General features: G+C 38.0%; 1 protein-coding gene across 2 annotated transcripts in view; it reads left to right on the top strand.

Annotated features, from left to right (window-relative positions):
* COL24A1 (collagen, type XXIV, alpha 1) overlaps window positions 1–14,983 on the top strand; it is a 149,104-nt gene that overhangs the window by 75,999 nt on the left and 58,122 nt on the right. For both annotated transcript variants that reach the window (XM_014939499.1, XM_014939500.1), the window contains exons 23-24: window positions 3,603–3,656; window positions 4,673–4,717. In XM_014939499.1, coding sequence (XP_014794985.1) covers window positions 3,603–3,656; window positions 4,673–4,717 — 99 coding nt within the window. The remainder of the gene's footprint in view (window positions 1–3,602; window positions 3,657–4,672; window positions 4,718–14,983) is intronic.

Here is a 14,983-nt window from a genome sequence, read left to right as displayed (position 1 = left end):
CATTTGTCTTACCTAGACTTTGTTTCCATTTTTCATGAAAGGAGTTTAAGAAAGGAAATGCTACACCTGAAAGTAAATGCTATCAAAACTGTGGTGTCACTGTACTAATTAAGTAGCCATGAGGGCAGGGGAGATCTCTGAGAGGGACATGAAGAAGTGGTCTGGCCATGCATGGCCCCGAGGCACCATCAGCTGTCACTATGCCTTTAACTGACTGATGTGTCTCTAATTTGTTTTTTGCAGCCTGGAGGGGTGGGGATTCTTCATTCTTCTTGGCAATCTGTATCAGTCTTTCGCCTGTTTTACAGACGGTTATTCCAGTGTCTAGCTGTTCTATCTTGAAAGTCTTGCCTGCATCTTTCTTGCTACAACCTTGCTTTCAGTCCTACAGACCTTATTTGTAGGCATGATTGATAGGTTAGTCCTCTTTCCAGCCAGTTATCCTGACTTTCTTAGGGTTTGTCTAAACTAGATAAAGTATCCTTGCAGGTGATGTATTTTAAACTTTTGATTATTCTTATGAAACTGTTCCTGTTTTCTCTTGGACAGTAATGGAACAGGTTTCTAGCGTTTCTGGAATTCCTCATCTCTTCTACTGTGTAGTTTTCAGGGCAAAGTGTTCAGCCCCCAGTTCAGGTTCAGGCATGCGCCAAGCAGGCAGCCATTAATTTTCACCTCATTTTTCTTCTCCCCTCCTCTTTGCCCTTGTTTCTAACATTTACTTTAAAAAAACATGCATGAAACCAAAACCCCTGGGACTCACCTGACCAATGCTGCCAGCAAAATAGAACATACTCTACTGGAATAGGAGGTTAATATGAACCTGTGCTCTGGTTCTCAGGTCCCAGCTTGGAAAAGAATTCCTGTATGTCTAAAACAACTGGAACCAAAACTGAGGATACTTTCCCACTTACTCAGGATGTATCTCAGGTTCCACAGAGCTCATTCTGCTTCAATTAGGAAGAGGTTTTTGATCTGAATCTGATCATACGATTTGATTTTTCATTCATTCCTTTCCAAAGATGCACACCCATTCTATTCCAAAGTCAAACACTTACATTCTCTTAATTCTTCTAAATCAAAAAATGCTGATTTTTTTTTTTTTAGTATTGGTTTATTTGTCCTGTGAAAATACGGTAGATGCCACACTAAAGAGGTGACTGTGTTTATTCAGTTTCCTCCCAATTAACGCTCTTTTCCAAAGACTATCCAAATATTAACACTGTAACTGTCAGTGTAGCTCAGCTCAGTCAGTGCAGGCATTGGTGCATTTATTTTTTTTTTTTATTATTTTCGTTGCTGGAGCAGAAAATGCCTTTAAAAGGGCGCAGATTGTTTTAAACCAAAATGTAAAACGGAATTGTTGTGAGTTGATTCTTTTCTGAGGTACATGTGGAAAACAAAAGCTGGTGTTTATATAGTCATAAAGGGACTGGCTCCTCCTGAAGATGGAAGAAAGAGCTCTGAAAGCTGCCCCACTTCCCCAGCATGGTATTTTCTGAAGGTGGCATATATCTTCCTGTGGGCTGAATGCATGCAAGGAGCTTGTGGAGGGATAGGAATAGAGTGGTAATAAGAAATATTTATATTAAAATATACACACCTGTATCTTCGCTTTGTGAGGTGAAAGGAAGCAGAGATGGTTGCTGTCTCCTGAAAGGGAAGGGCAGAACTTTCAGCTAATATTTTAGGAAGCTAACATTTCTTTTGGAATTACCCTGTCCTGGAAGAGTAATTTTCTCAGGGGTTTGCAAGGAGAAAAGCAGCCATCCCTAATTTAAACTTCTGTCAGTGGATTTTCCTCCATCTGTAATTTACAGTTGTATTGCATTTCTGTTTAAAACCAAATCTGTATGTTTCAAATTGCTTTACCAGTTAAATCCAGTTGCTCCATTTTCTGATCAACTTGTATCTGTTGTGTTTCCTTTGCAGCTAGTACATAGCTGGGGTACTACAGCCAAGAAAGCTTTACAGTTTGTAACTCCAATTCAGTTCTGATAGGACTAAAATTATCAAGGTAGTTTAATAGTGGCCACTAGTTTTCTTTCAATGAATTTCTTCTAAAACATTTTTATGTTACAGTCTTGCTCTCTGGAAAGACCTTAAGATTCTTTGCAGAAAAGTAGTTAAACAGCATGTAGTAATCTGCAGAAATTCATCACTTTTTCTTTGCTAAACCTTGTGGAAAGACATGGCTTCCTTTATCTGGTTCTCTCAGAACTTCTCTTTATGGTCTTTTTCCCCTGCATTCCTGTCTGTGCCATGTTTTAATACATTGGCAAAACCAAAAATCTGTTCCTAAAGCAGTGATATTTGTTGTAACTTGTAGGGCAAAAACTCAGGCAGGCAGAGAAGAGAATGAGAGAGATTAAAAGGGATTAATATGAGAAGTTGTGGAACCTACTAAGACAGTATAATTTTAAGACATATAAAGAATTTCTCAGATGCCCAGAAGCTAATACACACGTTGTGCTCTGAAAGACAGGCACAGAGCAGCCAGAGCAAAAGAGCCAAGTAGAAAAATCCCATTTTTTTTAAAGAAGCCTTTTTGTTACCCGTTGCTTCAGTTGCTCTTGTCCCAGGAGCCAATTTGGAAAGGAAAGCTCTCATTGGAGGCCTGTGATGGCAGTTATTCTGTCTGCCGAAACTTATAATTTCTTTTTAGCAGAAATCTCACCTTTTTTGATACTGAATCATTAAAATGTTGAATTAGTTTTCTTTTTCCAGTTGTCAGGCTTCAGCTCTCTTATTAGCAACTTGCCCAAGAGCCACATTGAGACCATTAAACCTTTACTTTTGGTCTTTGCCTCATGACAGATGGGGAAAGTTTGTCTAGGCAGGGCTACGCTATTCAGATAACAAAATGGTTAGGCCATGTTTTATATTACAGAGGAAATGAAGTATACCTGGAGGGAAAACAACCTCCTAAAAGTTGAGGTATAATTAAGTTATAAACATTTAATTGAAAATTCAGGGGAAAAGCGTTCTGGTTTGTACGCCTTTTTTGGGTCTGTGTGAGTGGCCACAGAGGAATGAATGTTACAACATGCTGCAAAGATCTCATTGCTTCGTGGCCTCCTGCTCTGATTGATGTTGCTTTATTTATTCCACGTAACAGTATGTTATTAACAGACTATCATAGCAACAATATCTGTCAGCAGCAAAAGGCTTAAAATAATCAATTCCATGAACAAAGAGGAGAGGATATTTGAGCTGATTTTGTCTGGCTGAAGAAGTACAATTATGACACTGGTTCCTGAAGTGTAAACATCAAAATCTGTTAGTGTAAATCCCTGTTCTGTTGGAATTAGCCATGAGAGAACAGGAACTTGCCTTTTCTTTGTCTCCTTAATATGTTTTTTACAGTGAAATTGAAATATGTTTGATTCTTGCACTATGACTATTTTCCCTCAGTGTTAACTGCTGTAAGAGTTCTGCTTGCTGTGCTAGTATTTATTATAATAATCAACAGTGTATTTTCAGATGTAGATGTATAACAGTAGATTTTTGAGTGCATATATTTTGATAAATTCAGAAATTGGGGTGAAACTACCTTTTAAAAATAAAATATTTACAATATTTTATTCTAATCATTATTTTAGGGAAAGCCAGGACAGAAAGGTTATGTAGGTGATCCTGGACCAGAAGGTTTAAAGGTAAGTGATAGTTTTATGTATGAAAAAAAAATGTTTGAAGTATCAATTGTGTACAATTATATGTTGCTACATAGTGGGCATGTCAGTGAAAGGATATGACTACGCAAGCTTCCATAGAATATAAATGGATATCATACTGGTGATTCTGATTTCTTGTAAGATCCCGTTTTGGAAAACAAGGAAATTATGCAGCTGTAGGAGACAGGGATGTGTGAGCAAGGACACCACCTGCTAAAATGAGATCTAGCTGTCTGAGGATGTGAGAGTGTTTGGGCCTGGGCGTAACAAAGGACCCAGGGCAGTTCCTGCACTAGCAGGATTTCAGGGGTGTGAGGGGGGGTGAGATGAAGTACTGCAATTTGAGAGGAGCTTGTGGCAGCAAAATTTCTCCGCGCTGAATTGCAATCTGAGTAAAAAGTACCCAAATCACTGTTCATCAGGGCACTGAGATTAAATCATAGCCAGATAATTAATAGTGCATATATATCCAGCTTCCACTTGTAAAATAAATAAAAAAAATGTTCCAGAGTTACTTAATGTGACTTGCAGTGCTATTAAGGAGAACTTAATGCTAGCTTTTAGGGAGAGAGGGAGAAGTTTGTTAAAATGTTATTCAAATGTCAATTTTCCTAATATTTCCTAGTAAAATAGTGTGCACAACATTTACTTCTGAAGCAGTTGTGAAATAATGAAGGTAATTTGCTGAAAGGAAGATTTAAATAAATCATTCATTTATAGTGTTTGCTGACTTGATATATTTAGTGAGTCATTGCTACATAGTTTTCATTTTTGGGGCAAGTCCTAAATACATTAGGACATCTTTTTACAAAATTGAAATTTGCCACTGACAAAATTAAATCTTTGCTGATTGCTTAATTTTAGCTTTTAAAGTTTTAATTGGCAGATGTAATTTAGAAAATAAAGAGGCTCCTAGGAAAACGGAGGAATTTAATATACGCATATGAAAGAAATTACTTTTCTAATGAACTACATCATCTGTTTTCTACATTTAACAGGGAGAACAAGGAGACCAAGGAAACCTTGGAAAAACTGGTGAAGCAGTAAGCTTGAATTCTCTTTCTGGTTTTATTTTTAATTTTATGTTTATTTGAGAGTGAATGAGTAATTTGTTGCAGAAACTTTCTGATGAAGTTTGCCTTTCTTTGAAGCTGTAGTGTGTTGGCTATACCTTTGTGATCTTTCAGAATCATACTATTTAAAGAAATTCCCCATGTTAAGTATTTTCCAGAGTTAATTCTGCTTTTTTCCTAATAGGTTGAGTGAACATTACAGGTAGTTGTAGAGATCTTCCAAAGCACGTTTGAGTAAGTGAACGAGTGATCCTTTTCCAGTTAAATCATTTGAGAGGCTATGTTGAGCCTGAGATGTATTTTGCAGACTTGGTCCGTCTACCCTCTATAAACTCACAGAGCTCAAGGTGACCTTGAGGTGACACGTAGTCCATCCTCTGCTGTCTAGGCAGGATCAGTTATCTCCTGACAAATATTTGGCTAAACAGTAATTTAAAAGCTCCAAGAATGAAGGCTCCATGACCTGCAGGCAGCCCATGGCTTCTCTATCTTTATTTTTAAAAAGTTCTTCCAGTTGTGTAACCTGACTCTCTTCTGCTGGAAACAGCATTTTGCAGATGATGGTTGTTACTGTGTGTCTCCTTAATTCTTTCTTTTCAGGCTAAACAGTCCCAATTTACTTAGTCTCTCATGTTTTCTAGGTAATTTAAGTCACATTCTTACTCTCCGGTAGACTGTTTCTAACTCATCTAAACATCTATGACTCCAGTTTACTGCTCAAACTGTTCAGACTGCTGAGAGAAAGGAAAAATTGCTTCTTACAAGCCATATTCTTGCATACGCATGCCCATTTGTGCAATAAACATGTTGTTATTCAGTTTGTGATCCACAGTCACCAACACTTCTTTTTAAAGTCATTGTCTTTTCCAGTTCTTCCATTGTGGGTGCTTTTTATGTTGATGATTATCACCAGTGCCTTGCAATTCTCTCTGCTTAATTTAATCCCCTGCCCTTTTGTATTTTTAACTTTTGACTGGGAATTATGAGCAGGTGTGAGCTTGTTGACCTATGCTTGACTTACCCAGATGTTGCATAGAACACGAATAAACTGGTTTTGTTTTCTCGAGTTAAGGTGTGCTTAAGAGAGATACCATAGACTGGTTAGGGCTCAGTGCTGTACTACTCCTATAAACTGTTCAACAGTAGCCAGAGTGAGCTCCCCATTTTCTGCAAAATACCAAGTAGAGATACCCCAGACAGCTATTCAAATGGTTGGCTACTGCTGAAGTTTTCTGATATCCTTGTAAGTCAAATCCGGCTCCTCTGTGGACTCTGAAGACTCTCTGCTCTATGGAAGCAGACTGAGAAGCTGGACTCTCAGTCAGTTAAAAGTATCTGCTTAGACAGGAACTGATAATGCCTTGTAATGCCGTAAGGTCCACCTAAAACTCAGCCAGCATATCTCTAAACGTAGCAGGTATACTTAGCAGCAGCTTGATCCATAGCTTTGTTCAGTAGTTTATACGTAGCAAAGCCTTCATTTTGTTAGGTTGTAATCACTGCTCCTTTCCTTATAATACCATTTGGAAAATCTGGGGGCTTTCATGTTGCTGAATGATTAGGGCAAATGTGGATGAGTACTGGAGAATGAAGATATCACAGTAGAGGAGAATGGGTGGGACATCATAACACTACATTGCTTTTACAGAGAGATGCGGAAATGATTCTGTAGTGGGACGCAGTAATATAATCTCCTGTCCACCTGTCTGTACAACCAGCATTTCTCTGCCAACATTGCACTTTTCTTTTTTTCCCCAACAGTGAGCAAAATGAAGCTTTTATTACATATGAATTCTGTTTTTCAGCCTATAGCATGTTAGGGAAAATTGATAGCATTTCCTCTGTTGCGCAGTGCCATATGCACCAAAATCCTCAATGAAAGACAAAGCTAAGCTCTATCTTAAATCACTACATTTATAATAGTACATAAAGCATTCACAGAAGCTAGGTACTTAAGTTTCTGGATTTGTCATGGGCTTTTTATTTTGTATGAACATAATAGCATTCACAGCTAAATGAGCTGCATTCTAATACAAATGTAACATTCACTAGCTCAAATATATAATCAATGACTATATGTCACAGTGATGGTTAATAAAATAATTATATTAACTACCTAACTGTAGTCAGGAACAGTCTGCAATAATAATATAACAAATATATCCTTTGTGCCAAAAGATAATATGTTGCAGCCCTGTTACAGTGTTATAAAGAAAGATAATTATGGCTCATCACTAATTACCATGTCCCACATTTGCTGTTTGGAGAATTTTCATAGGATACAGATTGACATGAGATACCTGGAAACTGAAGTGGTTTAGAAGTTATTGATACTCTGTACTTTTACTTGAGGATTATAGAATGTTTTCTGCTTTATTTACATACATTTTAATCAAATGAGCTTCATAGGCCCTTGATTGTATTATATTACCTTTGCACTATCTGCCAGCAGAGAACTAACACCCACTACATGATCTTTAGGGGGATAATATTTATTATCTTGTGGTTAAGGCCAATGCTAAAACACCAAGAGCAGGAAACAGCCTTTCAAACACACTCAGCAGAACTCACAGGAAGACCTTTCAAAATCCCTTCCCTTCACTTTATTCATCACTGTAATCTGTAACAGTTAAGCTTTTTCTAAGTTAATTGAAAAGTACTAGAAGGAAGAGGCTGTTTTTTCTCATGTGTGGAAAATGATTTTCCAGATGTGAGTCCTGATGCAAAATACTCACTTCTGTACACTTTGGATGCCGTTTTTACTTCCAGCTTCTCACTAGCCTCTGTTTGTAACAAGTAATTTTTCTTTTCCTTGGTGTGCAGAGAGAATACAAGCTTCGAAATTCACAGATAAATCCATTTCTTTCTATTCAGTATTGGCTCTGGTGGCATACATGATGACTCCAGGATATGTCTGAAATGAAACATGCCACATGCACACACACACACACACACACACACACACACACACACACACACACACACACACACACACACACACACACACACACACACACACACACACACACACACACACACACACACACACACACACACACACACACACACACACACACACACACACACACACACACACACACACACACACACACACACACACACACACACACACAAAGTCTGAAAGACAAAAGTACAAGAGCAAAGTACAAATGCTACTAGCTGCTGTGACAGATTTTGAAATGGTGCCCAAAAGAAGGTATGGGGTAAGGCATCTGTCCTTATTGATGCCTTGTGAAGTTTGTGTTACTGCATGCTTGGTGACACCAAATACAAAGAGGATTTGTACAAGCAAGTAGCACAAAAAATGTGCAATTACTGTACGGTTTATTTAATAGTAAAGGCAAAAGGAAAAAGAAATTACTAAAATGTTGATAGGAAGTCCAATGTCTGATAAAATTCTGTGTGTATGGTTTCTTCTTTCTGCGCCACCCAGTCTTCCCCCTCCTCCTTTTGGCTTATCTGTTATTTGTTGTTTATTCATGATCTTTACTGGCTGAGTTTTTCAAATTACAGAATATGATGCATACTTTGAAGTCCATGGTTGAAATATACGATACTGTTTTTCTGGCAATGGGGAATCCATCACAGTATTCCAGTTCTCCAAAATAAAACTAGGGCATTTCCTGAAAAGGCTGTCAAAAAGAAGCAATTTTGCAATAATAAAACCTGTAAATGTTGAATTAATAGCAAACTATTACATGAAACACATGTGCATATCTGCTGTTGATACCAAAGTGTTGCACCAATGTTTTTCTTCGGTTTCTTTCCCTTTTCTTACTTTTATCATCCATCTTCTGTCTTTGATTAATGGACCTGTCACTGCTGCCTGAGGTGCCAAAATAGTTATTGCTTTTCTGTAGCAGCTTTTCCAGGTCAAGTACTGCTTAATATCTGCTTAGAAAAATACAGATGGCAACTGTGCAAAAGCAGGGAAGTTTCAACTGAATGCTTGGACCATAACGCTTGGTTATTCAGTCTAGTAAGATGGGATATGTGCTGAAATACAGCTTTGTCAATAGGCTAGAAGCCATATCGTCCCGCAGTTCTTAGGTCACATTAAGCTGACTTTTCAGAGCGCATTTCTGCTGAAGTATTTCTGGATGCTTGTCCAGTGTGGAAACTGAGTAGACTAAATTTACAAATGTTCACACTGCTCATAAGTTTAAAGTGACAGAGACTTTAATACTAGATCAGGAATGTGCCTAACATCAAACTTCAGTCACTATTCCTTAACCAGGTCTTACAATAAAAATCTGTTTCTTAGCATTTACCCTGTTTAAAGGGGAATGTGGGCACGTTCAGGTGGTGCTGCTTGGCTAAGCAGAGCCCAAAGCTGCAGTAGGTTTCCAAGATACTCGGTTAACTGCAGGACCACCAGGTCCAATTGAAGAGGGATTCATTAAGGTGGTGAGAAGTAAGGGACAGCAGGCAGAGAAAATTTACACTGCTGATGAGACAAAATCTTTTGGAAGTTGTGTCAAAGAAAACAACCACTTCAGCTACTGAGAAAATTGCCATTACATTTGGGGGAGGAAAATCTCACTTTGCTGACCTGTGCAACTGGATTTGGTGTGCTTAGATCAGATGCTATCCAGTGATGGATAGCAAATATTTGAAATCAGCTTCAAGCATCTCATACAAGTGACCTGTCTGTATTAAAATGATTCATTGCTCAACTTTTATGGCACAAAATTGAACTCATCTGAACTTAAAACAATTCCTTGTCAGGATTGTGTTACTGTTTGGTAATGCTGATGTTTATCCAGACTGGGCCACACGGAATAACTAAGTGCAAGTTAATTCCAGTTTCTCCTTGCCAGCTCCACTACAGTAATTCAGCCCTTGGCCCATACACTTCTGAATTAGAAATCACTGACATTTATACACATACTGAGACAGAGACTACAAGGGTAGAACTGTCAGCTGCAGCATCTACAACTGGTATCAAAAGGACAAACTAAAATAAGCAGAGTTCATGAACACAAATCCTGAAAAAATAATCTTCAAAGACCTGGAAAAGTTACATGTCAGCAAGTTTTCCCAGTTGCAAATAGTTTTTGAAACAGCACAAGGGAAATGAAGCTTCCCACACCCACTCCCACCCCCCACACCCCCCCAAAAAAAAGAGAAAGCTAAAAAGAATTGAAAGTTATGGTCCAGCAAAAAAGAAGTGATATTCAGGCTCTCAACAGCAGCTCCAAAGCAGGCGAAAATAGTCAGCCTGTGAGAGTATGTGGGAAGGCAAGGACATGTTACAGTCAGGCCGTGTGCCTGGGACTAGAATTGCTTTTGAGAAGAATTCCCATAAAGCAATTACCACATCTCCTGCAGAGGTAAAAATTAGGTGGATTAGGCACCAGGGATGCTTAATTCATGGAGAATGGAAACTGCAATTTCTTTTGCTTGAAGAAAAGATTAAATGGACTTTAACTGATGTTTTCAGGATGCTCAATAGAAGGAGTTCTTTGAACTATCATGAAAAGTCTGGGCTTTGGGGATATGCAAACAAGAATAGGCCAAAAGAAAGGTCAGTCGAGGAAAAACTTTTATTTTTCAAAGACTGGTGAATGCATTGGGTATTGCCGAAAGCTTCAGAAGAGGGAACTAGCTCAGCTGCTTTCAAAAACCTATTGGATACAGATTAATGTAAGTTCTATGAAGATCTTATACTGAATGGTAATAATAATACTTCTGTGTCTATGCTGTGCTTCTTTTTATCCTAGGCGAACTGATATACTGTCATTGCTGCTAGGTCTTTCTCTCAAGAAGAGTGGGGAAACAGTTTACAATATCTGGAGGTTAGCTTTTTCAAGCTGTTGCTCATTTTTCTTGAGGAGTTTTTGCTATTAGTGCTCTTCCTCAGTTAGTTTCAGCTGCCATCCTACCCCACAGAATACCCACAGCCCCACACCCTTTATGGTTTTTCAAGTTAGAACTATCACCTTAAATTTAAGTCAGCACTCCATATGCCATTGAGTATAGTCAAAGAGAAGAATAATCTGCTCTGTGTGAGATTTGTTACCCTAGAAAAAATTCCCCTATTTAAGTGCAAAATATAAATAACTTTTATTCCAATTCAATTTATCCAAGATAGGACTCTCCAGAGTAGTATCTACCTTCAGAAGAATTTTTATTTTTTCCCTTTGCACAGATTACAAAAAGTTACCAGTGTGAACTTGACAACTCAAACCAAGAGCTTTTATAAATGTCATTATTCTGATTGTCACAATTTGGATGGAGTTTGTGTCACCCAGTTCACTTCATGTCATCGCCAAGCTGCTTATGGCAAGTAGACTGTGTAAAATGCAGTAGCCTTCCCAGCGGGTGAACCGTGTCCTGACTGCCACTATAATACTGACCTCAAGCTGCATTTTTCTCATGGTCATTTAGAAGATTTGTGTACAAATGGAACCCTTGCAGATCTAGTAGAACATCAGAAAAGTGTACCAGTCCACTCTTTCCCTGGCCAAGAGAAGATTTTAATCTTTCCAGGGCATCAGATGCTACCCATGTGGTAGTTACTTTGCTTGTGTGTTGTTGTTTTCCCACTACCCTATCTATAGCTTTATATCCATACTTATTTGCATGCCTATGTTATTTTGCAGCACTAAAATATGAGAAAATGTTTAAGGCTATTTTAGCAATAATCAAGGATAAGTTGTTCTGGCATGCATTAAACTTAGTCAGTAATAGCGTAGGTACCAGCACGCATCCAGCCTTTTCACTGTTTTTCCTGTTTACTGTCTCTCTGAATTTAACTGATGTATTAATGTATCTATACTGTGGTGGTTTTGGGAAGAAAGATATAGAGAAATAATGTCTACACATGGCATCTGCAGTTTAGCTTCCAAGGTTTTGTCAGTGGGCACATCCTTCTGGCACTTTGTAAGCTAGCCTCCTTTAAATGCAAGTGTTTCTCTGAAATGCCCTATTTTACACTGGTCTTACAGGAAGCAAAATGTAGCCCATTTATTTCTTTCCTAAAACTACTGTAAAGTAGCAATGGTTCCAGTACATTTTGCCTTTCAAATATTCAGGTAGTTGAAGTTTTGAGTTCATTTAAAAATTGAGTGAAACATAGGAGGAAGAACTTCTTTACGGTGAGGGTGACGGAGCACTGGAACAGGATGCCCAGGGAGGTTGTGGAGTCCCCTTCTCTGGAGATCTTCGAGACCCCTCTGGATGCAGTCCTGAGTAATGTGCTCTAGGGGATCCTGGTTTAGCAGGGGACTTGGACTAGATGATCTCTAGAGGTCCCTTCCAACTCTGTCTAATCCATGAATCCGTGAATCAGCTGCGAGGTACAAATATGGTGCATCTCTGCTTTTATTCATCTCCTCCACTGGCAGTAAAAAAGCATAGATTTTCACTCAGAAAATTTCTGGTTAATTACCAAGTAACTTTCTCAACAGTCAGAAAATGATAGTGATACAGATGGCCGAATCTCAGTGTCAAAAAAGAAGAAAATGGGATCTGTCTTTCAAATATACTTCCCAACATAATCCTGGATAAAGCAGCTACAGATCTTATGGTCACTTCAGAACATTTTTAGTACTGTGGTTATGAGGTAGGAAATAGTTTCTAAACTTTAGAGGTGGAACCACCAGCTGGAATAATAAAAAAGGACCACACAACCAAAAGCCAGTGTATGCATATGTATAAGCCACATATGCTATATGGCATATACATGCAGCAGTTTGCGTAGCTGTCAGCCAAGAGCTCTTCAGATGCCAACGTCTAACATGGGGCCATTTTCTAATCTGCTCTTGGATTTTGATAATTCAAACTAAAGTGCCATTAGAAGGCAAATGTAGAATTAGTCACTGAGGGATTAAAAAGTAATTCAGCAGTTGAACTGGCAATAAGTTGTAAGTAAAATGGCATCAGTTTACTTTATGTTCTTTATTTGGTCTTTCAGATAACCCAAATTGCTAAAGTTTCTCCTTTCTAGGAGAAAATATATCCTCCAAAATTGATCCTGTTCTATTCCATTCACCGAAGATGAAAATCCTTTTTAAACACCTCAAGAATTAAAAAAATAAAATTTGAAAGGTTGGTTGATAAAAGCCAAAACTTTGTTACTCCAAGATGCAGTTCAGTTTGTACCCAGGTCTTGCATGGCATTAAAAAAACAGACTCTTTGAAACTAGAGTGTAATTTGGTGACATTTTCAGAACCATTCTCCCAGTTTTTATGTTGGTTTCTTTCATTCAGCTTTCCCAGTGGTCTGGAGACAGGGCTTTCTTTAAAACTTCAGGTTACTTTTACCTCTAAGTGTAGGATATTAACAGCTGTTCCATTCAGTTCATATCTGATACTGGTAAGTAAATGTTCTACACAAAGGCTCTATTGAAAGTCTTCAGTTTCAAAAGCCGGTCTGTGGTTCAGCAATATACTGGTTTTGATCAGATCAAAACTAGTCATGTGAAAAGCACTGATCTGATACAAATTCACCCAGAAATTGATGACTAGCAAGGTTTGTTTTTCAGAGCAGATATCAACTGTCCACGACATCTCTTTCTCATAGATGAGTTACCTTTTGTCCTACTGCAGGCTTTATGAATCCTAAGTAGCAGCCAGTGTAAACCCTGCATCATGCTTTCTTCCTAAATTTTGTTCAGGCCTGATTGGGGTCACATTTGTTAGAAGCATGCATGAACATACCCATCATGCCTATGATACCAGGGTCTAGAAAGACTGATTTTAAAAATAATTGTTTGGTACTGTTATGTCTGGCTAGAAAAACAGAACTTAGGTTATTATTTATTTCTTAGAACTTAATTTTTATAATATTATGAGTTTTACAAGTATTTTTCTATCTATGACCTGGGTATGAAATAGCAGAAGCTGTTTGTTACAGCATCTACTTTTCTTCCTCCTCCTGTCTATCACCTTTGGTTGTCTTTTTAACAGATAGTTGGCTTGAATATTCAAGGATCCTTAAGTAGATTTTAATTTCTTAAAATCAAACCTAAAGGCTGGCTCATTGGGAGTTTTTTGAGTACTCTGCTAAAATGTATAAAGTCCTTCATGAAGTATGAAGCTGATGGGCTCTTGATGAAATGTTTAAGTGGGACTCCTAATGAGCAGGCAGAGATTATGATATTGCTGAATGCTGGATCTGGAGTGAAGTGATTCAGCACAGATTCACGACAAATTTTCACTGAATTTCACTGAATTTTTAGAGTTGGAAGGGACCATAGAGATCATCTAGTCCAACTCCCCTGCTGAAGCAGGATTGCCTAGAGCTTGTCAGAGCATGTTACTCAGGACTGCATCCAGGCGGGTCTTGAAAATCTCCAAAGAAGGGGACTCCACAACCTCCCTGGACAGCCTTTTTTGATGAAAAGTAATTGAAAATGCCCAAAAAAGTTCATAGAAAAATGTTAATGTGGCAAGATAATATTTTAAATTTGCTTATCTCATTAAAAGAATGTTGAATAAAAATGTTTAAAAATACTGAACTCCAAATGAAATAACATTGGATATAACATTGGATTGGAAAATGTTCAGTTATCACAGAACAACATGTTGGTGTCAAAGCTGACAGGTAACTGTTTCCACAGGAATGTTTGGAAATAGCTGAATATTAATTTCTCACTCCTAAACTTTTCAATGGATTACTCTATACTTGGGTTTGCATTGTGTACAATGTGTTTTCAATTACTCAACTACAGTCCAGTTACTAACACAGAGTATATGCCCTGGCAAGATGTTCTTGTCTTTCTCAGGCATGAGTTAGTTGTGGGATCTGGTCTCTGATTCATTTTCCATAAAAATGCTTCCGTCGAGAAGGTTTCTAAAATGCTGTTATTGTCACTGGAGATTTTTACACAAATCTTGTAAATGAAAGTTTATGACTATATTTTTAATAAGGTTTAAAACCATGATGATTTTTGTAAACATTTCAGGGTTTTTTTGCTCTACTTTTCTGTTGCCTAATACATTCAATTTGATTTTTGGAACCCACTACTGCTCCCTAAAGGATGAAAGAAATGCTGAAAGACACTGTCTCAAGAAACCTGCTTTGGACTGTATTCATCCTCTTACATAAGAAGAAGAGAGAGTTGAAACCTCAGTCCAGTCTTAGCGGCTGGTCTCTATAATAAACCCATCCAAATCTGGGATTTAATGGGTCACGTGATCTTTAAGAAAGTCTATAGGGAAAACAGCACTTTACCGTTAATGTATTGATGGAACAGGATGTTTTGCTCC

This window comes from Calidris pugnax, unplaced genomic scaffold (genome assembly GCF_001431845.1).
Source record: "Calidris pugnax isolate Ruff unplaced genomic scaffold, ASM143184v1 scaffold18, whole genome shotgun sequence".
In the NCBI taxonomy this organism is placed as follows: Eukaryota; Metazoa; Chordata; class Aves; order Charadriiformes; family Scolopacidae; genus Calidris; species Calidris pugnax.
This window is presented reverse-complemented; position numbering and strand designations above follow the sequence as displayed.